This window comes from Lates calcarifer, linkage group LG4, assembly GCF_001640805.2.
Source record: "Lates calcarifer isolate ASB-BC8 linkage group LG4, TLL_Latcal_v3, whole genome shotgun sequence".
In the NCBI taxonomy this organism is placed as follows: domain Eukaryota; kingdom Metazoa; phylum Chordata; class Actinopteri; family Centropomidae; genus Lates; species Lates calcarifer.
In genome coordinates, this window is record NC_066836.1 from 9,498,982 (window position 1) to 9,524,140 (window position 25,159).

Genomic DNA, 25,159 nt, shown 5'->3' on the forward strand with positions numbered 1-25,159 from the left:
AGACACTTGAAAATTAATGAGAGCTCAAAAAGGAGAGAAAGCAGCCCAAACTTTTCAGTGCCTCAGAGGTGAGGCTGCCACTTGTCTCCCTGCATTGCCAGAAGCAGTATAAATAAATAAATAAATGGGAAAACACAATAATATTTCCTGCTGTCTAACACCCTCCACGCTTCTCTGTGCTACACATTCAGCCTTACTCTCTCCTCCATTTCTCGAATATGCAGTTATTCTAAGTATAGAGGTGAGCAGACGGAAGCTCTACCATAAGCAGCGTGTTCCAGGTCTATTTAAAAAGAAGAATGATAGAGACTGGTGAGGGGGGCGCGGGGGGGTGGGGTCAAAAGGACACATAGAGTGAGGGGGTGGTATCAGAGGAGGCGGTGGAGTTGGTGGTGAAGGATGTAAAGCAGGGGAGGTGGTGGTGGTGGTGGGGAGAAACAAGAATATACAAGTGGAAGCACGAGAGACCACTTTATTTGGAGCTACTAAAAATAGCGCAGCAAATGGTAGCAGGGGCTAGCTGGCCTAACGCTCCTCTCTCCTTCCAGGCCGGTGGAATCGATAGGCAGGGAGCCGTAGGGGAGGCTTCCCGGAGCCTGTAGCCAACAGTTGCTGAGAGAGGGGAGGAGGGAGGAAGGGGGGTATGGAAGAGGGGATTGTGGGGTGGGGGGTGAGGCAAGGAGAGGAGTGGAGTGGAGCGGAGCGGGAACTATTTTTTGCACTGCTTGACTAAATATGGTCAGGGAGGTGGTGAGACAAGACACAGGAGCAGCCCCGGCAACAGGGGCCTAGGCATGTTTCACATGCTTGGCTTCCCACAAAGTGCTAACCGTTTAGCTTAGCCCCTCACGCTGTGGGGTAGGAAGCCGCCGGCCGAGTTGGCCTCTTGTTCCCTAATTTGCTGCCACTGTGTTCTTCCTGTGCTCCCTGCCCTCCCAACTGCAGCAGCATCTCGGCTTGATCTCCTCCTTGCAAAAAAGGTGACCCTTGTAGCGCACTTTCAAGAATGCATAAGCTGCATATTGAAGACTTAGAAGTGCAAAAAAAGAACCCTCCTAAACCCCCAAAATACCAAAAAGATATTGCAATCTCCTTCATCTCTAGCCCCTGACAATGGTAATCAAATCTGCATGGATCGCGGGGGACTATTAAAAGTACAGCTGTCTTCTACCGCAGAGGCACAGATACCTCTTTTTTAAATACCTCTATCACAATTCTGCTCTCAAACATTCAGTAAACTCCATCTTCTAAGCTGCTGTATAAAGTTCCACTGAATAATAAAAGCGCATTTTAGGAGCAGGATAAAGCTCTGGGGCTGCGTGTGTGTCGATGGAATAAGAAAAAGGCAGGGTGGGAGGACGGTTGGTATACTTTCTGCCTCCTCCACCGACCAGGGCATCCTCCCAGCTCTCTCCCTCAGAATGCACATGATGGAGAGGAGAGTGCTGCAGAATTTTTTTTACCCCTCCTTCTCTCTCCCTCTTCTCTCTCTGCCCCCCCTCCCTCTTTTTTTTTTTTTTTTTTTCCAAATGGCAGCTCTTCATGTCAGCTCTACGTCTTCCTCTTCTAAAGGTATGACTTCTGTTTGTGTGGGAATGTGTGGGAATGTGTGCGCATGTGTGTGTGTGTCTGTATGCATGCCCGCTTTCTCTCCTTTCTCTCTCTCTCTCTCCCCCCCACACCCTCCCTCCCTCCCTCTCTGACTCTGGCACTCAACCCGCCCGCCACCACCCCTCCTCCCCCCAATCATAGAAGCTGATTCAGCGAGTCAGGCGTGCACCCGGCACACACGATGGCTGCAGCAGCTGGAGCGCTCTCTAGGTCATTATGGCTCTCTTCACTACGGGAAGAGGAGGAGAGGAGGGGAAGAGAAGGAGGAGCAGCTCAGATAAGAAACTGATCTGACAGGTAATATATGCTCTTCCTTCGCTTTCGGACGGAGTTTACCACTGACGGGCCCTGACGTCTCCTGTCCTGTCTCTTCCCTCTCTCCTCTTCGGATGCGATCAGTTATTAACCGCATGGTTTGCCTGTGAGTCGCGTAGTCGAAAGGGGGAGTGGAATGTACTGTTCTGCAGCAGCAGCAGCGCTGGGACAGAACTTAACCAGAGAGCACCTTTGGGCTTTTTTTTTCCTCTTGTTCCTCTTGTCTTAGAAGAAGGGAAGAAATAAAGGCTTTATAAAAAAGACAAAAGTATGGAGAGGAAGAGGATGCAGGAGGAGGAGGAACAGGGAAAAGGGAGGCAGGGGAGTTGCTATGGTCCACATGGATTTTAGCCCTGTTTTTTGCACTCTCCACTCTATCTCTCTCATCTTGTTCTTTCTCCCTCCCTCCCTCTCTTGTCTTGCTCTCTTTCCCTCTCCTCTTTCTCTTTCTCTCTTTCTCTCTCCCTCTCTCTCTCTCTCTCTCTCTCTCTCTCTCTCTCTCTCTCTCGTGTTCCTGGCACTGGCCGGACATGCTGCAGCAGCAGAGCTCTTTGGCTCATTAGGCTTCATGGTTGCAGCCCTGCCGCTATCTAATGACGGACTCGTTAACTCAGACCTGCACTGGTGTGGAGAGACGTTCCCTTATGCACAGTTCGCCCTCTGCATCCGACACCTTCCAAGACGTTTTTGTCACCATGACTAAGGATACTATAACTATTGGGACTTTTAATGTGTTATTTTTTGTCTTTTTTCAAAAATATCTTTTTCTGTCTTTCTTGGTCTTACCAGACCACTTTTCAATTAAACTTGAGGGGCGGGGGAGGTCACTGCCATTCTTAATTGATGGGAGGTAAGTTTGAGGACACGTCGCACTTTTAAACCCAAGGCTGGCTGATTGGGGCAGAAGGATGGAATGTGGCGACCAGAGGGATGACGAAGCATCAGAATAATGAACAGCGGGCAGGTCGGGAGTTCTGAACGGGGGGAAAAGCGGATTGACGGCACACAGCTGTGAGAAGTGTATTAACACAGATGTGGGTGGTGGGGGGAGGTGGGGGGTGAGGAAGGTGAGGATGGGTGGGAGGGGATATTGGGCAGCAATGGTTGGCTGAGTAGATGTGTGTCACTGGCTGAACCCACAGCATTTAGGGTAGTAACCCAGTTTCTTCTCTCTCTCTGTAACAGATTGCTATAGGCTAGGCAGGGCATGCAGGGCACACAGTACTGCAGTGCTATCGCCCAAACCAGAACAGACATAACAACCACCGGGCTAATTCGCTGGTTTACGTTCCCCAACCTCCATCCCGCTGTGTGTAGGAAGGAATTTCACCCCCTCTCTCTCCTGTTTGCTCACCCTCTCGGGTGGCTGTGACATTTCCTAAACAGGACGTCACACCTTTAGGACCGGGCTCATCCACCTGCCCAACCCTATCTTTGTGCTGAGAACAACTGTCACCTCCAGTTCAACCTCCCCTCATTACTATTCCAAACCCTTCCACTGCAAAAACATTGCACCACTTTTCCCATTTATTCAGCTCTCTGCCACCCAGTTTCCAAACTCAAACCTAAGCTGGTCTCCCTTAATCCATTTTTCGATTTACACCCATTGCCTCAGCATTCAGCCAGCCGGCTAGCTTAGCGTGGTTAGAGGCAGTGTGGACTTGTGGAATGTGTTGGTCTGGGGCAAAGATTCATTAGAGGCTTGCTGAATAATTCTCGCTACCATGCAAATGGTTATTGATCTGTTCTACCCCCACCGCAATAGAACAGCTGCTTTCACTGTAAACACAGACAGGTGAGGTTTGATCAGAGTAAAGAGGAAGTGAGAAAAGCTGACCATAAAAACAGTGTGGGAAGAGAGGGAGAACAGGGTGCAGAAAGAGAGAGAGAGAGGGAAAGAGAGAAAGAGAGGGGTGGTGGTGATGGTGGTGGGTGGGGGGTATAACCAGGACCAATCCACAAGTGCTGAGTGGGCATTAGCGCCTTCATGTGACCTATGGCCTGCCTCTGCGCCTAAAGCCCAAATCCTGCTCACAATAGCTTCCTGTTCCACTTGGATCACCCTCGTTTTCAAACATCAGCAACTGCTCCAGCTAGCCACTGGGGACGTCGCTGACACAAGAGAGACAGGCAAGAGAGGGGTACATATTGGTAGAAGTGAGAGGTGGGGAAGGAGAAAGGATACAGAAGGTGGGGTGGGGTGGGGGGGTGAAATAAGAGAACGAGATGGCAGTGAGGGAGATAGACTGAGCGAGAAGTGGGAGGAGAGAAGCGAAAATGTTTAGTATGTCAGTGGGGGCCATTCAGCTTATAGGTGCACCTCTGCTTCCAGGACACGGCAAATGATTGTCACACAAGACGAGGTGCACACAGAGGCACCTTCCACCAAGGACTTTCTATCAAGGAGAAAACTCTTCTCTTTTTTGCTGCTGTTTTTTTTTGTCCAACTCCTTAATCTACCTCCTCAACATTTTTTCCTGGAAAGAGAAAAAGACCACCTTCTAACTGCTGTATAAAAAAAAGGGAGCTGTATTCCTCCCCTTTGATCCTCCTGGTCTCTCCCAGTTGTCTGGAGGACAGCGGGGGTCACTGTAACAGTCGACTATGGTATGGACTGCAAAACTTCTGCTATGTTCAGGGGCGGGGGGACTGGCTGTTCAGCCTTACATGGCAACCAGAGGAAAGCCTTGAGTGTTGAACTGAATTTACACTCAAAGTCACCTTACGGTGCAGACTACCATACTTGGGAGAGAGAACGGTGAGGAAAAATGTTCTTCTCAGAACTTCCTGACCTTGGCGAAAGGTGAGAAAATTTCATACCTAAGATTGCCTCCTTGGTGCACATACTTCTTTATGTACCCATATGAACATATGATAGCTATGGAATGTAAAGAAGTATGTATTCTTGGTGAGGTGCGAGTCCTCGTTCTGGGAAAAATGATGTTGGACAGCGCTGTCTGAGGATGTGTTTGTGTTTTGCAAATTGTTAATATGGCTGTGATCGCAGTGTGAGAGAAAATAGCAAGCAAAGTAAAGAGAGAGGGGGAGAGGGAGGGAGAAAGAGAGGGAGAGGGGAAAAGAGAGCATGAATGTGAGTGGTAAGGCTCATACATTAGCTATACTGTCTCTGGGCAGTCTCACTGCAGCAATAAACGCTATAGGGAACTTACTGCTTTCTCAAACTGGCTGACTTGGCCAATAAAAACCTCTCATCCAAGATATGCCAACAATTGAACAACAACAACTAAATCCAACAGTTTATTGGATAATTACGTGAGTTAGCATAAAATGACAGCAATCGTGTTTTGGGCTTGTGGTGAGTTTATCGCACTTTAGCCATCTACACCAGCTATGAGCAAAACAGTTGCCTTGTGCCATCGCCATACGAACAGGGCCTCCTTTCATTATTGGGTGATTTTACTGCATTACGGCCCTTGAAATTCAGCCAGTGGCAACTTAGCACCAACTTCAGCAGGCAGAGAGCGGTATGCTGGAGCTGCTCCTGACCATTAATACCATAATCTTTTCCAGTTCTTCCACATGGCTCAAGGGAAAAAGAAAGCAAGGTGAAGTGGACCAAAACTCCGCCATTGTTGCTGGCTTTTTTTTTCTTCTTTTTTTTTTTCCATTTTTTGAGCATGCAACTGAAAGAGCAGGAAATAGTTGCTGAGTAGGCAGAATGAGGCACTGAAGCTGCTGCTGCTGCCACAAGCTGGCTCTAGCGTACTGCTGTATCATATGGCTTCCGTGTTTAACAATCTTGTGTGTTTAACTATGACTGCCCTCCCTTTATGCCGCTGCCCTTATCCGCACCCCCACCCCGCATCAACCCGGCTGCCCTGTGCTCCCCTCCCTTCCCCTGATTCCTGCTCTCATTGTTCACGTTTGCTATGCTTGCCAAATGCTTTGCTGGGCTGCATGGCAGTCAGATTAGACCATCAAAAAGTGACAATGCAGGATCAGGGTCAACTCTGGCCTGTCAGCTGATTCCAATTGTCGCCTGCTTCAAACAAATAAAGGCAACAGAATATGGACAGAGACACAGAGAGAAATGAAGCCGGGGGGAGGTGGGGAGTAGTTTGCATGGCAAGCTATTCATATCTAGCACTTTCACCTATTCTGACCCTCTCTTTGGCCTGTGCCTGGATCATAGGCAAGGCCTGCACCAGTTTTAGCACAGGTTTACCTCTCTTTAAACCCCTTTCATGTAGAATTACAGCTCTGCTAAATATAAGTATTCACTGCATTTTGATTCTAGCTTGAAAAAGCGCATGGAAGAAATAATAAACATAGAACAAATAAGACTCTAAATACTAGCAAATAACCTGCCTGTGCATTTTAACAGTTCTAAACAACATATTAGCTAATCAGTGGCTTAACAATACAGAATATACATTTGTTATGTTAATTTCATTACATTACTACAATAAACCTTGTAAGGATGATCTATGATACTGTGAAACTGGAACACATACAGTACCTGCATATATATATAGTTATAGCTTCATCAATTCAGATTTATTTTTCTAAATTACAGTGGATGTTGTTAGCGGCTGCAAGCTGGAAGGTATCCATGCCTACAAAATTTCTCCCGCAGTGGAGCAATGAAAAAGTGCGTGCATGCCACTCTAGTACGACAGCTCTATTCTATTGAAATACAAGACACTTCATTCTGAATTGATTAAAATGCAAAGGCAGTGGGGCTGACTTACTCTATTTTCCTTTGAATAAAAGAAATGTCTAAGCTGAGGTGACATCAGTGACACCAACACGTAAAATCTGCATTCTTTATAACAGAGGCTATCGACAATGATCAAAAACATTTAAGCTGCAAACAAAAAATAATTGTGTGTAGCCTATAAATTGTCAATTCTCTGAACAAGGCCTATGAGGAATAAAACAAAAGTCCTGCTAAAATTTACAATTTACACAAAACTGAATTGATGAGTTACTGATTCTTTAACAGCTGTTAAATAGGATCAAATCAATTTATAATGATTCACAAATAAAAAAAAAAAATAGACAACAAAGAAAAGGTCACCTTAGTCCAGATCTAAAATCTAAATCTAAAAATCTTTTTTTTTTAAATTTGTCTTTTTTCCTTTTTTCTTTTTTTGAGGGGAACATCAAGATAAAGCTTCATTTTTAGGCTTCAGTTCTTTCTGGGTTTTTTTCCACCATTGAGACCCATCTGCATGATATTCTGTCTGTCCAGCTCTCTTTCCTGTCAAGACATAAGAGGCATGTAGGAGCGAACGGCTTGCACTGCATGTTTCTCCCAGGCCCTCAATAGCAATGACCTGCTGTCTGAGTGACAAACACAGCAGATGCTGACATTATCAAATGCTCAGTGCCTGTCGTCCCCCCTGCTTTTGCCCTGTTATGGCCCTTAGACGAGGTGAGCAGCCTGGCCACCTGACTCTGAGCGACTGAGAGACTGTCTCTGTGTGTGTGTGTGTGTGTGTGTGTGTGTGTGTGTGTGTGAGTGTGTGCAAGCATGAATGTGCATGTGTATGTTACAAATAGACCTGCCTGGTGTGCCATATCAAGCTAGCCCTATGTTGACCTCCATCCTGTCTACAAGCAGTGCCGTATATCCCTCAGCTGTCGCTGGCTACTCTGAGAACCTCATTTGTGGCTTGGCAGAAAAAGTCAATAATTATAACAGCTGACTATGTTTCAAATTTCCCCTTACAAAATAGTGTCAAAGGAACATTTATTATGATTAGTTAGGAAGAAATGAGGGCTGAAAAAAGGCAAAATAAATGTCACTTAACTGTGTCTTAACACAAAGACAGAGCTACACTTTTTGTGAGGCAGGACAGGTCATTCAGGAGTTTAATGTTTTGTGGCAGAAATAAAAAAAATATTGCAGCAGTGAGAAAAAGCTATAACGGTGCAGTGCATGGCTAAAATACAGGAAAGGTGGTTGATGTTGCCGTAATAGCAGAAATACTTAAGTGATCTTATGATTTACTACAACTGCCATAAGCTTAGGTACACACATAATCACAATGTTCTTTATGTGGCTGCTACTGTGATCATTTTTGTATTAGCGCAGGGATGGATTTTCAGTAGAAAATGTTACAATAGTGTACTGCTGTGGAGTCCTGAAAGAGACATAAAATAATCTGCCCTCAGTCACTGTTCAAACACTACCCTCTACACTACAAATCAGTCTCTAGGACTTAAATGACTGGTTTAAATTAATGTTGTGACTTGACGCCCCAGAGTGCTACAGTAGGAGTGTGAGTGAGGGAGCTTGTGTATGTGGTTATGCCTCTGCATTTGTCTGTTGGCCGTCTCGGTGACCGGAGGAGCAGCGTGCTTGCAGCAGGGCCCATCTGTCAGAGCCTGTAATTGCTTCATGACTCCAGGACATTTGACTCAAGTGCACTGCCACAGATTATTATTATCCTTTTCTCAGGGAACAATTTTTCTCACTCTCTGAGAAGGGGGGTGGGGGCAAGCATAAAACTTAAAAAGATAGCGAAGAGGATAAATAGGCTGCCTGGGAGACAGCAAAGGAGAAAGTTAGGTAAGGTTGATCAACTGTACCTGTGTGTTATTTGTGTGGTGGTAAATGGGGTGTAGTGTGTCACACGGTGTGGGTGAAGGTGAACAGGCAAGAGGAAAAGCAGCGGAGGGAAAGAGACACAGCATTGTCCATTTCAACTAGTGGGTGGACATGGCGCGATGAGCCACATCTCAGATTTTAATAAGATGGTTCGAACGCGACGTGGCCTTTTCTCACTTCTGGCTCTTTTTGGATAAAACTTTGCTGCAGTGCAACCTCTGAGACAGTTCACTCCACCTCAGCAGTTGCCATGTCTGCCTCTGAAACAGTGATTCCACAATGCTTTGCTAAAGCTGGTAAAATGGAACCAAATCACCTCTTGAATGGATTTGGTCCCCTTCAACCAGCTGTAGCTATGCTTTGATGACTACGGGAGCTCCTTTTGCTGAGATGCCTTCAACACAATCACTGCAACAACAGCAGGCCCCCCTCTTGATGATGACTGGCTTATGACTTTCCTCTACCAACAACATCTGGAGTGTTCAGTGATTGTCATGTTCAATGCTAAACCTGTCTTATTTAATAAAGAAACCAATCCCAGCTTCAAAACTTTGGTATGGTCCCCTTTCCTAACTGAGTGTTGCCTCTCTGCCTCAAGTGGGATTGATATTCTGACCACACTATCAATGGCTGTTTCAAAAATAGCAGGGGGGGTAGACGTGCAGCGAGCGCTATTTCAGAAACACAGCACTCACATGTCTGTGTGAGAATGTACGGCTGTCTCGCTAAGACACCTCCTAAACTGACTGTCACTGGCTGCTAACAGTCAATTACACTGTGGGTGGGAATAGGCGAAAGAAAAAAAATAAAAGAGACAGCTAATGCGGCTCAGCAGGGGTAAAATGGCACCGTAAAGGGTTCTAAAAAAGAAATATGACAAAAAGACTGCAAGAAACAAAGAAAGGAAAAGAAATAGTTGTTTAGAGAGCATACAATACACACAGATACAAACTCTTTGGCCTCCTTCCCCTGAAGACTCCTGCAGTGATGTTGGACAAGCTGGGGGTAGATGAGAGCCAGATGCTCTGGAGGACAGGAGCCGAACGCACAAATCACAGGAGAAGACACTCGCAAACAGTTACAGCCTCACACATTCGCTCGTTGTTACTGCAGAACAAGCAGGCAGATCAAACCCAACTCCCCTCACACTGTGTCTCCCACCCTCCCCTCCTTCTCTATCCTCTCTTTTTCGTTTGCCTTCCTAATTTGGCGCTTAATGCAATGCCAAATTGACTTGTTCTCAAACCCAGAAAACACACAACATAACCACAACCACAGCTCCTGAACTATCTGTTCCAAAATCCATTCATGAGCTGTAATTTCTCTAATTATTCAAATAAATCTGAGGATGTGGGTATAACATATGGAAATTTGACTATTGAAGTCATTGTAAACTGCTTTGTATTCTCCATTTCTTTTGAATTTAAAGTGTTTTACATTGGTCCAATAACCATGAAATCTATTTGGATAATATAAGAAGCACTAGCTTACTCAATCACGGTAGTCTGACTTGATTAGCCTTGTCTGAAATGAGCAAGAGAGAGGGTGAAATACTCCTAATTTAATCAATGGCAGCCATGAAGAACATGTGAATATAGCAGCAAGCACCTAGAAATGCAAACATTTGACCCATTTTTTGCAGATTTATCTCTATGGATCCACAATGCTATTTTCTATCTAAATGTGTTCCTTGTTACAGCACTGCCATTACGGTGCTGCCTATTAATTCTGATATTATATTGGGAATAGTTCTCTGCATTTCGGAGCACAGTGTGAACGTTTGCTGAGCCCTCCGTCTCCTCAGGTGAGGCGATTAGCATATGAGGGTTTGCCTGTATGTTGCCATATTACAAAGAAAGCTGAGCTCTATGAGAGAGGGAGGAGGGCAAATATTACAAGGAGGTGACACGTAAAAGGGTATAGACCGCTGCTGCAGGGCTTGTTTGGAGCCCGTTTATGAGTCATGGGCTATTAATCGTATTGTTTACAGTATTGTAGCAGCTACTGGCTTCGAGCAGCCCGAGGGAAAGACACAGAGACGAGCCAGGCTCTCCTTGCAGGCCAGGGCTGCGGTAAACACACACACACACACACACACACACACACAGGAAAAACACACAGCACGGATGTCCGAGAAAATCCTTTCCAGAGCACGTTACTGCTGGTTATACCAGCCACTTTCAATTTACTAGCAATTGTAAAACTTAACAACTAGGTCTAATTTATGAGGGAATGCCTTTACACTCTGTAGTGGGTGTGGATCTGTGTGTGTGTGAGTAATGAACGAGGTGAAATATAGTGAAACTCCCTGGTTCCTGCCGCACCCCTGTTGGTAGAGTTGATTTGTCTCAGTATTTGGGACTCCGAGTTGAAAGATTCATCTGTCACCCACAGGCTTCTTCCTATGTGTCTTCCTCAATCTTCTCTCCACCGCTGGAAGACCCCACCTCGCTCTTAAAACACCCAGGCACATAACACACATTACACACAGACACACCGGGGGACTCGGACGCACTCTCTGCTGGAACCCAAAAGCTAGCACTTGACGTTGATAACTTACATCACTTGCAAAGAGAAAGCATTGAAGTACACAAAGTGGGGGGATTTTTTTGGTGTTTTTCAGGAGGTTGTGTTGTTATAATGTTGATGAGAAATTATAGATTAGACTTGTTTAAGCCCCGAATGCCAGAACATTCTGTGCTAGTGCTCAATCTAAACACGAGACAGAGCAAGCCTGATTCTTAAAGTTACTATCAGTAAGCAATAGTAACATCAGTCATTAACCAGAGAGGCTTCATATCATATCCTTCATCTGAGGGGCTTCTGATTAGTTTCTAACTCCAAGCACTTCCTCATGACAGTCATCAGGGGTACTTTTTTTAGAAATATGATTCTATGGTGGGAATTTCTCTAAGCACTCAATCGAAACAACTGCTTCTCCACTAAAAACACACCAGACAAGGTACTTTCACTTCAACCTAGGGAGAGATTTTCGAGGGCTTTAGGACTTGTGGACTGTCTCCCCGATATTGCAGGAGCTCGAGCGTGAAATAAAAGTAAATGGGCAGACTGGAGAAGGCGACATATATCTTCGTTTCTGTGAAGGCAAGGGGACAGAGTACGGACTGAAGCAAGCGACACACACACAACACAACACGACACGGGGCCCTGATACAGAAAATACTGTACTCCAGCACTTTTCGCCCCTAAATCAATGAGTCGTACAGTGGACCTGCTTCCCACTCTTTTATATTCTGAATCCTGGTTTACACATTACACACCCATTGCATTTTAATATTTATAATGCAAACAATTTTGTTTAAACTCTGCCAGTTTGTGACCTTCCCTAAATAGATTCACTATTATTCATTAAAGTTTAAAAGCCGTGTAATAAAAGACAACACAGTAGCCTTGTAATATTTTTTTCCCTCTCGGACTACAAAGTCAGACTGGGACTGCTGACCATATGGCTTTTTTTGAGTGTGTGTGTTTTCTGAGTGTGATTTTTATTTATTTATGTCATTTAATGGGTATAATTTGAAAAAGATTTAACATGGATTTTAATCAGATAGACCTACATCTGTGTAATTAGATTCAATTACAAAATTTCAGGGATCATCAACTCTGGAACGACCTGCCAAAGGGGATCAGACAAACTAGTTTTGCATCTTATTGTAACTTTAGTTATTTTATATTCTGTGTCTTTCTGCACATTTGTTGCTGTACAGACTTTGTCGTCATTTGTTCATTTTATACCATATTCCCATCTGTTATATATCCTTTCTGATTTTATCTTTTTGTAAAGCATTATATTTCTTTAAAGTGCTATGTAATTTGCCCTAAATAATTACTGTTATAAATACAATCATCATGACCCACAATCGGTTTGTTACTTAAATCTATTTGCCAATAAATTTCAGTGGAGATTTATCCATTGACAGCTGATTTTAGCCTTGATAAGCAATATTTTGTGTTTCTGTGTGTTATTTTTTATGTCTAAGTCAATCTGCAAATGACTTGATCCGTGTACCACACAGGAAACAGGCCCCGGCTTTAAACAATCTATTCTGCAGTGTGCCAGAGGTGGAGGGCTGGGTCTGGCCGGGCTTGTGGCAGGTGGCAGGTGTTCCAGAGTCCTCTGACCTCAATTCCATTTGTCCTCATGCCAAGGGAATGAATGCCAGTGAAGGGGAATGACATTTAGCCCGGGACAACCACGCTCATGTGCAAACATGCACATACACACCCAAAAAACGTTCGGCAAGGGAAAGCAGCTGTTAACTTTTTTCTAGAAATTGCTCCAGTCTATACCACTGACCCTGTAACGTCAATGTCCATCACCTTACGAGACCCTAGATGATCAACCTGATACAGACAGCCGTCTCTCTATGCCATCTATAGTATGCTCATGGTTGAGAGACAAGACTAAAACAGCCAAAGAGCGGAGCAGCAATCTGCTGCAGCCAGAAATAGCAATGGCCAAGGACAAGGCGTGCTGCTGCTGCTGCTGCTGCTGCTGCTGCTGCTGCAGCACGGGCCTGCCGCTTCAGGCCAGCCTCCGCTCACAACACACAGTAACGGACGAGCATAACAGTAAGAAGAAATAACAAATGAACTTCAAGGGCTATTAGCTACACTAATAAAAAAAAGGCAACATAAGACAGATGCTTTCAGGGCCTCAAAGGTAGTTTAATGTCAGTCTGAGACCATACCATCTGTTGGGGAGATGGATGAAGCCTATAGGCCTGCGTCAGACTTCAATCACTGTCAAACTAAATTGAGACACCAAAGTAAAGCTTGTAGCTGAATAAAATGTGATCGGTGAGGTAGTGGAATTAAAGCTATTTCAGTTTTCACAGCTTCAAACTACTTTTAAATTTAAGTGGAATCAGTGGAAGAAACTGTTTTAAACTTTTGTTCAAAAGGAGAATTTTAAGAAAAGGCGACACACAAAGCTGCGTTAATGTTCTACATAACATATTTGGGTAATGCTGAAAAAATGATTAATCTGTCAGTTTGATCTATAGGTTCTGAACATTCTTCTTAGAACACATTAGCCTATGCAATAAAAACCAGTGGCTGCAAACTGATCTTTACAACTATTAAAGAAATAAACACACATTCTGAAATGCAATGCTTTTTCTATTTCTGTTTGTGTCAGTGACTGAACTTAGTCTGTCTCCTAGTTTAGACCTGCAGGTGGTGAGCCCACATCTTTCATTCCAACTGAGGATGATTAAGTAATGGATTAGTAGTAGCAGATTAGTGCTTCTGCCACAGCCTCTGTCCTTTAGATGTTAAGAAGCAGAATATAAACCCTGGTGGTTCTAGTTTTGACAAATATAATAATACTCTGACATTCCCTTTTTTCTAACGTCAAAGCTGTTTCAGTTGTGCAGCAGTGAATATTCAACAGCAAAGAATGTATTAGTTAAAACATTCAAGTCTAAATCAGCCAACCAAGATGAGTGCTGAAAATATTTATGGAATGACTGCCACATATGCAACCTAGCACAGTTTGTCTGGTGCCTATTCATTATAATGGATGAGAATCTCTAAGTAACTCCAATTTGATTTTGATTCAGGGTGGTGAGATTCTCAGTGCAACTCAGTTTCTGAATTCCAAATAAGGTGTTTTCTGCATCAATGCTGAATCATTCAAGATTAGAATTATTTTTCCCAGCTTACTCATTATCTATGAATTTAGCGCAGGGATAATGGAAATGGTCACAGCTTTAAAGGCAAGATTTCATGATTCAGCATGTCTGTATCTAATGTAAAGGCTTCACTGAAAGCATTCAGGAGGCATTTATTGGGATCCCAAGGACACAGTTTCCACAGATTCCACTTAAACATGCGCTGGTCCCTCGTAGATGCTGAGTAAGTGTGACAGCTGGTGGCAGCGAGCGGGAAGTAAAGTGTCTCGTACCTGGGGTTTCCTCGCAGGGCAGCGTGATGCAAGGCGTTGAACCCGTTATTGTTGGTGATGGTGACGTCAGCACCGGCTTCCAGCAGCACTGACAGCATGTCGTCTCTCTTCTTGCTTATGGCATCATGCAGGGGTGTGTCACCCTCTGAATCCTGGATGGAAAAAACTTGTGTCACTTACTTCTCTCTGACTTATCTGTGATTCAATCCCTGCCTAAAATGACTTCTCTACTACTATATTATACAAACAGTAGCAGTCAAGCCTAAACTGACAATCAATGTAGACTGAAGAGACTCATCTTTGACAGTGCTTTTATGAATACTTATTTCTGTATTACTGTCCTGAAATGTCCCAATTTGTGTCACAAAGCATTTCTCTGTAGGTAAATAAGATGTAGTGGCAGATACCTGGAGGCTGGGGTGGCAGCCAAAGTCCAGCAGGGTTTTGACCACCTGCAGGTGGCCTTTGTTGACAGCTATGTGCAACGGAGTCTGCCTTCGCTTGTTCCTTGCGTTCAAGTCAGCTCCGCCTCTCTGCAGCACCTCAATGACAGAGCCTTCATCACCAAAGGCTGCGTGGTGCACCGCCCGATCTCCATCTTTGTCCTGAGTAAAGTAACACACCCGCATAATGACTCAGTGTTGTGTTTGTGACTGGATTTTCACCTTTTGCCATATTGTGCGACATTCACTAAAATAAGAGACACATGTATCTCTTGCATGCATCTCTTATTTTTAGGAAGATTAGGAAGACCATGCATAAGAAAGGAGAAATATATACTTTTTTTTAATTATACCAACCTCAGCCTCCAAGTCCACATTGTGTTTAAGCAGCAGTTTTAGGACATCCACGTGACCATTCTGACTGGCTGCCTGCATAGCAGTGTGTCCAGCACACTGTCCGTTCACCTGCAAACACATCAAGAGTCAGAGTGAGAATATGGTGTGCGTGCCGATGTCATGTTTCATGTTTAGATCTGCGTCTGCCGAATTAGCCGATCACCTGAGGGGCTAAGAGATTGGCGAGGGTGTGTTTAAGCGTTTGTACATGTGGATGTGCATGCACGGCTGCGTGTGCATGTTTCATCACCAACTGCAGCACTGCAAAAACTCAGAGCATAAATATTAATGTGCACTCCTTTGGGAGTCTCGAGACATCTCTTGTCCTGGCAGGCGGATCACTTGGCCAGGCTCAGTGTGCTCAGCTTTAAGCAAATAATTCCACTGAAAGGCAGTAGGGCATCTGGCCAGCCTTCACCACTGACACACACACACACACACACACACACACTCATTCACTCTCTCTTGCTCTCTGAGTGAGGACAGTATTGCAGACTTGGCGTAACCAGTTCTTATAGCCTGTACAAGGCACAGACTTCTGTCCCGTGGCAAACGGGTGTTTTCCCTGTGGCCTATGGCATGTGTCAGAACACAGTCTGTGACCGTGTGGAGTTTGTGGATCGCCACTTGATTCTGTGAGTGAATTGGGTCTGTGCTGCAGTGCACACCAATGGCCCTTGGTGCCTCCTCTGGGCCCAGCCTTAATGCTTTTCAGATTGAGAGAGGTGCAGGAGTGGGAGGATCTCAGAACCCTTTCCTACGAGACTCCCAGCCTCCTCAATATACCAAGAGCAGAGCAGAGCACAACCAGTGGTATTCCAGCTCAACTTATCAATGTACTCAGATCTTCTGTGTGTGTGTTTAATGGCAAATGGCAAAATCATTTGTTACCTATCAAAAACTCATCTAGACATCCAGCACTAAAATACTAATACCAATACTAAAACGTAGGGGGCACTTACGTCCACATCTGGTCTCTTAAGAATGTCCTCCACCTTGGCCAGGTCACCGTTGGCTGCTGCCTTGACCAGCTCCTCGTTGATGTCTCCAGACTCTTGTGTCTCAAACAGTTTCTTCAGCAACTGAGACAGACGCTCTGGCCCGAACAAGGGGAAAACATCAGAAAGTGTTTGCGTGCAGGTGTCAGAAAAGCAGGAGCAGTGAGGACAGAGAACTGAGATGACACTCTCTGTGTCAGTAGTGTATTTTCATACATACCTCCAGAGGCGTTGCTGACAGCAGAGCCAGAGGGGGCGATCTTGGTGACAGCAGCAGGATTGTACGTCCAAGAAGTTCCACAGACCTCGACCTTCAGGTCACTGTCGGAGTAGATCTGCTGCACACGCCCCACCTTGCCTAAAGTCTGTTGATAAATGTCGCGACAAACTCATTAGTGTATGGAGGCTTGTTGTCTTTGGGCTATGTTTTGTGTAACAGTGTCTGTAAATGGCAGAGGGAAAAGATTGTGAGAAAGAGCAAAAAAAAAAGGTGGGAGGATAAGAGAAAATACTAGCTCAACAAAGAAATTGCCCTGCACGGAGCAGAAACAAAGCTCATTGCAAAAATAAAAGCTGACAGAAAAAAACAAAATATTACAGATTAAAGCTGTGTTTTCATTATTCAGAGGGCATTCACTTGCACAGGAAAGAAGATGGATATAAAGGAAAAAAGACCCTTCTACTTGCTAGACTATTCCTCATCTATACAGGCAATACAGAGAGGACAGCGCAAAAATGCTTTCCAATTTTGAATCATATCATCACGACCCTGGCTGTATGAGGAAGAGGCACTTTGAGTCTGTCAAGCTGGGTCTGGGGCTGTCCTGGAGGATGCCATCAATAACGGGGACTGCTGCAGTAGAAGCAGCAGCGGGCGGCAAACAGCCGTGGTTAGTGATCAAAGCTACAACCCATCTCAGGGTTTTAAGGCTCATTAGCTGCTGAGGGGGGCCAGTTTGGCAGGGACAAGTGGCATATTGGAGTAGACTGCCGTTACATAACCTAAGGCGTGCTGGGCAGCAATGAATAAACTTCATAATAAGGGAAGAATAACGTCTTGTTGAGACAGAAAAAAAGGATAAATAAATGAAATAAAAAGAATTGGCAGCAAAATGGCCAGAGACTGATTTGAGGAGTGAAAATGTGTCTCTGCATGTTAATAATACGGCAACATTTCTTTACAGAGAGAGGGACTGGCGCTGCCAAGAGTGAGGGGAACAACAGAAAATTACACAGACAGTTAGATGAATTGAGCCTAATTTATAGAGGGTTCCTGCATACAAATGTTGTGCCTGTGATGAAGTCCAAGTCAAAATTCTGATTTAAAAAAAACAGCCTGGCACATTAACAGTTCTGATTTTCTCAGATTTCCAGGTACCAAACATTAAACAGATTTCTCTCAGCAGGTTTAAATGAAATTATCTACTGGAGTGCAGTTTAGATTTGATGATGTTTTGTTACTCACAATTTTACAGCTACAGTCCAGCGGTTAGTTTCATTTGACATTATACAACCTTGATAAATGAAAAGAATCTATAAACACATTTCTAATATTATTCTACCTACATTTTTTGAACATCAATCATAGGGTTACTGAACAATTTATACATTTATGTAGGATCAAACTGCCATTTAAATAAATACAGCCCGTTGTGGTTACATTTGCACAAATCAGCGTGAATGTACTTCAAACTCTTACAGGCAGCATGGCCTCAGCCCACTCTCCATGTCCTCTCTGAAGCAGCTTGATGCGGTCAATGTCATAGCAAATCTGGACCAGGTCTCCCACCAGGAACTGGGAACTGCCTCCCTCTGCCCCGGCTGCAACTTCACCGCTGCGCACTACGTTGGCCTTTGTCAGCACCGCTGGATTGAAGGTCCATCTGAGAATTACGGGAATGAATGCATTAAAGCAACACAGACTAATCGACTCGCAATTTATAAAATGCGGTACTTGACCAAGTATAGATTTGTAGCAGTAATATAGAATATCTGAGGATTTGCATGTTATGATTAACTGGGTCAGGGTTAAGATTTAAAAAATGTAGAATAAAAACACAGTTTTTAAAATCCAACTATGATAAATGTCAGACATTGTGGTGAGATAACATTTTATGAATACTAATAACAGACTGAAAATTTGCAGACTGAAAATATTTTACCACAAATGGACCACAAATTTTAGAGAGTCTCTCCTCTTAAGTGTTGCAAACTATAATTACATCTTATGGTGAAGATGCACTGAGAAGTGTGTTGCGGCTTGTGACTGAGCTGAGGTGAAAAGGGATATATAAAATTTGATGCATGGAAAACTATGCTGAAGAGATGAAGCCATTTCATTGGTCTCAAGTCACTGGGAGGCAATAAATGTGAGCCTGCCCACCTACGGACTCACCTGTTCCCGCTGGGGTACTGAACCACAATGTCGTGATCCTCATCGATGCCGCATACTGTGCCGGTGGTGGTGAGGGTCTCGAACATGCCGTCGGTCCACCCACCGTGGCCGTGTTGGAGGGACTGGACAATCTCTAGGTCTAAGTCAATGTTGACCAGGTCTCCAATCTGTAGACCACCAGGATTTCTATTGCCATTCTGCTCACCTGGAGGACAAAGGTGAAGATAAGTCTATTAGTAATAAAACTGCATTAGTACAAATGTGTTTAAAACTGTGCTACTTACGCACATCAAGATTTAAGAGTCTGCAAGTGATCTTAAAGTGATGTATTGAGACAAATAGGAAAATACAATTTTGATAAATACACACATCTGTATTCACGTCTATAAAAAGAAACGATACTACAAATCTTTTCAAGTATATGTGGTGGTAAAACACATATAAAACATTACTACATGGACTACACATTAAAAGTGCTGCCATGTATGAATAATGACACAGTCAAACCTAATGAGACACTTCCACTGCAGTGCTGAATCCAGAGGGAGAATTCATTCCTGGAATTCTTGGAATCCTGTAACTGCATGACCTGAGCCTGTAACTGGTTTAGGCAGCCAGGTGACTGGGTAGTGCTGCCATCTAGTGGCCAGCTGAGCTCAACTACAAGTGAAACTCCCCTAATGCCCTTGAATTCACTGCACCAGAACGGTAGGTGAGAGAATTGGTGCAATAATGACGGTGGACACAGATCGCTGGCTTACTTACCTAAAACAGGACAGTGGTCTCTGTAAAACGAGCCTCCTTTGGCATCCTGGACGCATTTCAGATCCGACTGAGAGGGGAGGAAAAAAAAAAAAGGAAGGGGTTAGATAATTACCCGGGGTGATTCCATTAGAGGAGGGGCGCGATCATGAATAATGAAACTGAGGATTTACACACTTGAAGCTGCAGCGACAGTGTAGTTGGTCTAGAATACCAACAATATCAGTGCCCTGAGGGTAAGGCAGGACAATGAAACACTACACTGCTACAGAGAGAGAGCATCATATCATTTGTGATGACTCAGATGTGCAGCCACTGTGGCAGAGTTAGAGGGCAGAGATGAACGTGAGGCAGAGCAAACGTCCCGCTGAACTGATGGAAAACTAAAGTCCTGCGTACAACAAGTCTCAACAAATTAAATGACTTGAGTCTATCCTGTTGTATCCAGCCAGCAGAACATATTTGATCTTACAATGCTTTGTACACAAAACAGACATTACAAAAAGGAAAAGGTGTTGACCTCTCAGGCTGCATTTAAAACACAAGAAGCAGGAATCTCTTTGCATTTGTTTGTGAGATTTGCCTACTATCTTAATAAGAAACAAAACCAAAATAAAACAGTCAAGATGGGGGGTCTAATCCATGATTTATTTAATCCAGAGGCATATGCCATCTACCTTCCTTTCAACCTATTAGAATAACAAAGGACAAATCTGTTATGCAACCAAGAACCCCGATTGGCCTCTTTCATAAAAAGGCAAGGGCAGTCTCCACCAATAAGGAAGACGCTTTTCATTTGAGACGCGTGTGTAGCTGCGCCCGCAACAACCCCAAGACAACATCCCCCTCCTCTAAAGTTGACCTCCATGTTCACTCTCTCCCCCTAAAAAAAACAGAAAGGAGCAGATTGCCTTTATCATGCAGATACCTTCCCCTTCCAGCTGCCTGTACAATGGCGCCTTACTCATGCTGGCTGCGTGGCTCTCACAAAGGCCTGGCAGCAAAAGAAAGAGCCTCAGCCCCGCGGTCAAACACAAAAGCCACCTGACAGCTGATCTTTTGTGAGACTCTGCGTGTGTGCGAGTGAGTGACTGAGCGTGAGGGTCAGACTGGAAGTTTGCTCACCATTCCCTCAAAGCCAACTCTGTACAGGTTCTTGGCCCCATTGTCCCACAGTACGTAGGCAGCGCTGTGAGGGCTGGCTGCACTCCAGTCCTGGATCTCTGTCACCTGTGGAGGAGGAGGAGGAGGGATGAGATGAGGAAAACACACAAAAAAAGGATGCCGCATAATGTTTTGAGCTTGACATCACATTTACATTACATGAAACTAAAAGGTTTTTGGCATACTGTATGTGAAAATAAAATATTGAACAGAAAGGGATCATTTTCTCCGCGTATTTCATTTTTCAACCTCATAATGATAGCAAATCTGATACTTTATTGATCCCTGTTGGAAATCATATTTTATCCTGCACTGGCTGCCTTCAAATAGAAGGTCGGAGTGAAGGTTGAACTACAGAACAACAACCCTGGAGTCACGTAAGCATTCGGTGCCTGGCCAGATGAGGAGATGTCTGCTAATACAAAAGTTGAACTTGGGTTCTAGCTGAAGCATCCAATGTCAGCTTCTGGCCACATAAAGGGAACCAGAGCATTGGGTTTTATTCCAGTTTTTTCCAACATGATGATGGATTGTGCATGCAACAGAAGAGAACAAAAGTCAGCGGCAAGTTAGTATAGTAAATCTATAAACTGTATTGTCATATGCTCTATATGTTGTACCATAAATGCTAAGAAATATTAAGAGTTGGACTTATCAAGAACAAATTTGATTAAGTTTTGACTCCTGGGGTTACCTAGAGTTTAATTCTCCCCACATTGCATTTTCACAGTCGATACTAAAGCTTTTATTGTTTTACTTTTTTCCCCTACCGATTGGGAATACTTGTGCAATCTCCAAGAATGTTTTAATTAAACTTCTGCAACCATTACTGTGTTTGTTTGCAAAAAAAAGACAAGGAACAAGACACAGACAAGCCAAGTTTAGCCAGACTGCAGACAGCAGAGCCTTTGGGAGACATTACTTATCAGAACAAGGAACCTTTGACACATTATATTCTATCCAAAAATGGTACTAGAGTTTTCTCTGATTAAGGTTTCAGAGGCCTCTTCTTGCCTACTGAAAGGGAATTAGATGCAGTTTTTTACCCTGGAGACTAATTAACAAGAATCGGGGTATCCAAAACTGGCCAGCAACATCATCTTTGATGTATTCAGGAAGTTCCTAATATTAAAAAATTCAGATAAAAGGGGTTAATACAAACTGTAGTAATAGTTCTGCGATATGCTCAGGTCAGGCTGCTGAGCATCTTCTCCTCATCATCATGCCAATTAGAAGACTATCTCCAACATATATACCACCAGTCACTCCATTTTTTGCCAACACAGGACTGGGCTTCCTTATTTATTTATTCATTTTTATTTATCTATTTATTCATTTATTACAAAATTTGCAACTGCTCTAGCCCTTTTAGAAGACAATTTAGAAAATGCTCCTGTCGTCATGGAAACTCAGATATGATTGAATAACGTCATGAAACTTCTTCCTCCAGAGATACAAAAAACAAAACCTTCACATTTAAGTAAATAAAAAGCTATACCTAACTCATCCAAGGAGAGAAAGCTGAGGAAGCCTCTGTGTTTTTATTCTCCCTAGCCTTTTTATGATGGGTTGGACATGTACATTAAATTGTTCAACCCCCCACCCCCACCCAAACAAACACAAAATTCAAAATTCTTCTTTTTCTGGAGTTACTTGTGCTACATTCTCACTAATGCTGTTATACCTGACTTCTGTAGTTAGAGCCAGCTCACAGCTTTTTTTCTAAAAACTTTTGAAGGGCACTGTAGGCTGAAGACATAAATAAGCAATGAGCCATGAATGGGGGACGGCAAAATCTATTCAAATTTGGAAGATAAGGTTGGGATTTTCACATTAGACAACTCCCTCTCCATCACGAGCAGCGCAACACTTTCATAACATTGAGAAAGTGTCAAGAGAAGAACTGTAGTGGAGTAAATGAATTCTTTAATTAAAAGCTGTGCCTTAAGTAAATACAGAAATCAAATCGTTAAATTATTTTCTGGCCCCTTCCAGAGGTAATTGATTAATGGGCCTTAGGAGGTAATATTCATGCTAAACTAACGGAACATCTGAGCTGCAGGACATGTAATAGTGGTTTTCTGGAGAGCATATTGCTTACAGCATCATAAAACAGTAATGAGATATGCCATTAAATAACACAGCAAAATGAAGTCTTAAATTGCCTGGAGGGACTCTTAAATTGAATACTCAAGGGTCTGGACCAGAGTCAAAATACAAGCACTTTACAGCATAGTTACAGTATAAATCTAAATAGAGTGTGCTAAACAAATGCAACCTCATCAGACAATGTATTACTTTCTAATGATGTATTTAAGCCTGGAATAACCTGCAGCAAGGAAATCTGTTTATAGCCTCAGTAGAGATGAATGGAAATCAGAGGAATGAAACGAAGGAATAAAGGTTTTTCAGTGACACGTTGGACTAGTTCCTTTTCTCACTTTTGTACAAATTTAGTAATCGCATTTTGATAATTTTCCAAAACGCTGGGCCTGACATATGGAATCCTTGTGATCATTTGCAATAGCTGTTACATCTTTTTTCCACATACAGAAAACAACACTAGAACTTTATGCTGAGGTGTTTGCTGGAGTGAACCACTATGAAAGAATACATTTTAAATTAATTACTATTTAAACCTCCATTCCAGCTACATTTGAGTGATATATAATTATTAAATTGACAATACAATGGATTACAGAGAAATACATATAATTTTCCAGAATTATAAAAATTTTCCTGATAATTTCAGGGGCATATTAAAGTCAACTACATCATAGTGCAGTGCACCTGATTGGGTTTTATGGGGGTGGACTCTTTTGCCTTTTATATGTCCACACTACAAACATGTTGAGTCAGGCAGTCCCCTTCCTGTTTTGGTTGAGGCATCTGCACATTTCAAATCAAATCATATCCTGGGATGCAAGTTTGTTTTTTCCTCCCTGAGACTGTTTAGGGCAATGGATCCTTGTTTTTTGTTTTACTTATACCCAACCCTCACGGGTGGTCATGTTCCCTTCAGTGGCACACACGGTTCTGATTGCCTCTGGCAGGCTCACCAAGACTGCCTTACCTCCAGGGATTTATTATCCACTTAAGTGTGCAGCGGAGAAATAAAGTTGAGACAAGTTTGGCTGTATTTTTAACCGCCACCTTTTAGCAGAGTTGTTCGTTCAGCAAAATTTAGAAATCTATGTGCATGTTTACAGCTCACTTGGGAAATAGGATTTATTGGGGAGACATTTTTTTTCTTCTTAGCACAATTGATCTTTGCATCAAGCACTATTCACTTTGACTTAACACAGCTGGATTCCTCGTATCCTAAAGGCTAAGTAACTGGGACTATTTGAATTATTTTGGAAAAAAAGACTATCCATTCACATATTTAAGTCCACATCTTCTTGCCATTATAGTTGAACAGGACAGCGCTTGCTGCTGAGCATTTCGACATCACAGTATTGTACATATCTCCAGGCCACAACTGCAGGTTTGGGCATGAGGAGCAAATAAATCGAGTGGAATGGTGTTACAGGCTCCACTTTTCTGGCTGCCACCCTACCTTTCCTCTTCTCCCGTTGCCTCCATCCTGGTCCTCCCACTGCCAGTCCACTCCTCTCACCACCCGGCCACCAGTGAAGATCCCTCTGGCTGTGATTTTCTTTGACTTGCGACGCGACTCCAGCAGTACTCTGCTCAGATAAAAAGTTGAAACACAAGGACAATTATTTTCATAAACTTTAATCACTCACACGCCAGTGTCAGACAAAGTACTCAACAGCAGGTGTTTACAGGGGCTCTGTTTACATGGATCAATTCATTGTTTTTTCAACTACTAGCAATTGCAGGGAGGATGCCAGTGCCTGCACCACAATATTTGTTAAATTAAACAAATTAAAAATAATCATCTTGTCACCCCTCCCTCCTGCTTCCTTGTGTCCCTAACTGCCCTTCCCCTGTGCGCCTGCTGCTCTGAAGTCATGGTGTAAATTACTTTCAGCAAATGAGACACAGCTACAGATGAAAAATCTTACTGTGAGCACTGGGAATTACCAGCATCTAATCTGCTGTCTGAACCACACAGTCCCTGACAATCATTAGAACTGTCTCAGCATTGGGCAAGTGATGTTTGATGATAGGAAAACAAATCAAACTAAAAACATTTGTCAGAGGTGCGAGCAACACACTCATTACTGTCCTTTCTTTTCAGTTCTTTGAGATCACAAACACGCCACTTCACAGTGGCCAGAGCACAAAAGTGAGCTTTCCAAAAGGTCAAAATGAATTTTGGAAGGCCAGTGTAATGCAGTTAAAAGCAATTGTATGTCATTGAGTGGCAGGTGTCATGTTGTAACATTACGAATAACAATAATTTGTAACAGTAGCACTGCTATTCACACCCTACTGACAGTTCCTTCCAAGTTCCATCCATGCTAACCAATTATCACAAATGAAAAGCAACTGGTTAAGCAGTCGTTGGCTGTAACGCTATGAGCTGCAGTCTAAACTCTATCATAGCGACAAGCCTGACTAATGAAAAAGGTAATAGCAAATAAAACATCCAGCTGAGCT

General features: G+C 43.4%; 1 protein-coding gene across 6 annotated transcripts in view; it reads right to left on the bottom strand.

Annotated features, from left to right (window-relative positions):
* mib1 (MIB E3 ubiquitin protein ligase 1) overlaps window positions 1-25,159 on the bottom strand; it is a 52,588-nt gene that overhangs the window by 23,428 nt on the left and 4,001 nt on the right. For all 6 annotated transcript variants that reach the window (XM_018676315.2, XM_018676313.2, XM_018676312.2 and 3 more), the window contains exons 3-12: window positions 24,150-24,279; window positions 20,552-20,656; window positions 19,430-19,496; window positions 18,665-18,869; window positions 17,969-18,152; window positions 16,490-16,634; window positions 16,234-16,367; window positions 15,233-15,340; window positions 14,840-15,037; window positions 14,433-14,584 (exon numbers count right to left, since the gene is read on the bottom strand). In XM_018676315.2, the coding sequence (XP_018531831.1) occupies window positions 14,433-14,584; window positions 14,840-15,037; window positions 15,233-15,340; window positions 16,234-16,367; window positions 16,490-16,634; window positions 17,969-18,152; window positions 18,665-18,869; window positions 19,430-19,496; window positions 20,552-20,656; window positions 24,150-24,279 (1,428 nt within the window). The remainder of the gene's footprint in view (window positions 1-14,432; window positions 14,585-14,839; window positions 15,038-15,232; window positions 15,341-16,233; window positions 16,368-16,489; window positions 16,635-17,968; window positions 18,153-18,664; window positions 18,870-19,429; window positions 19,497-20,551; window positions 20,657-24,149; window positions 24,280-25,159) is intronic.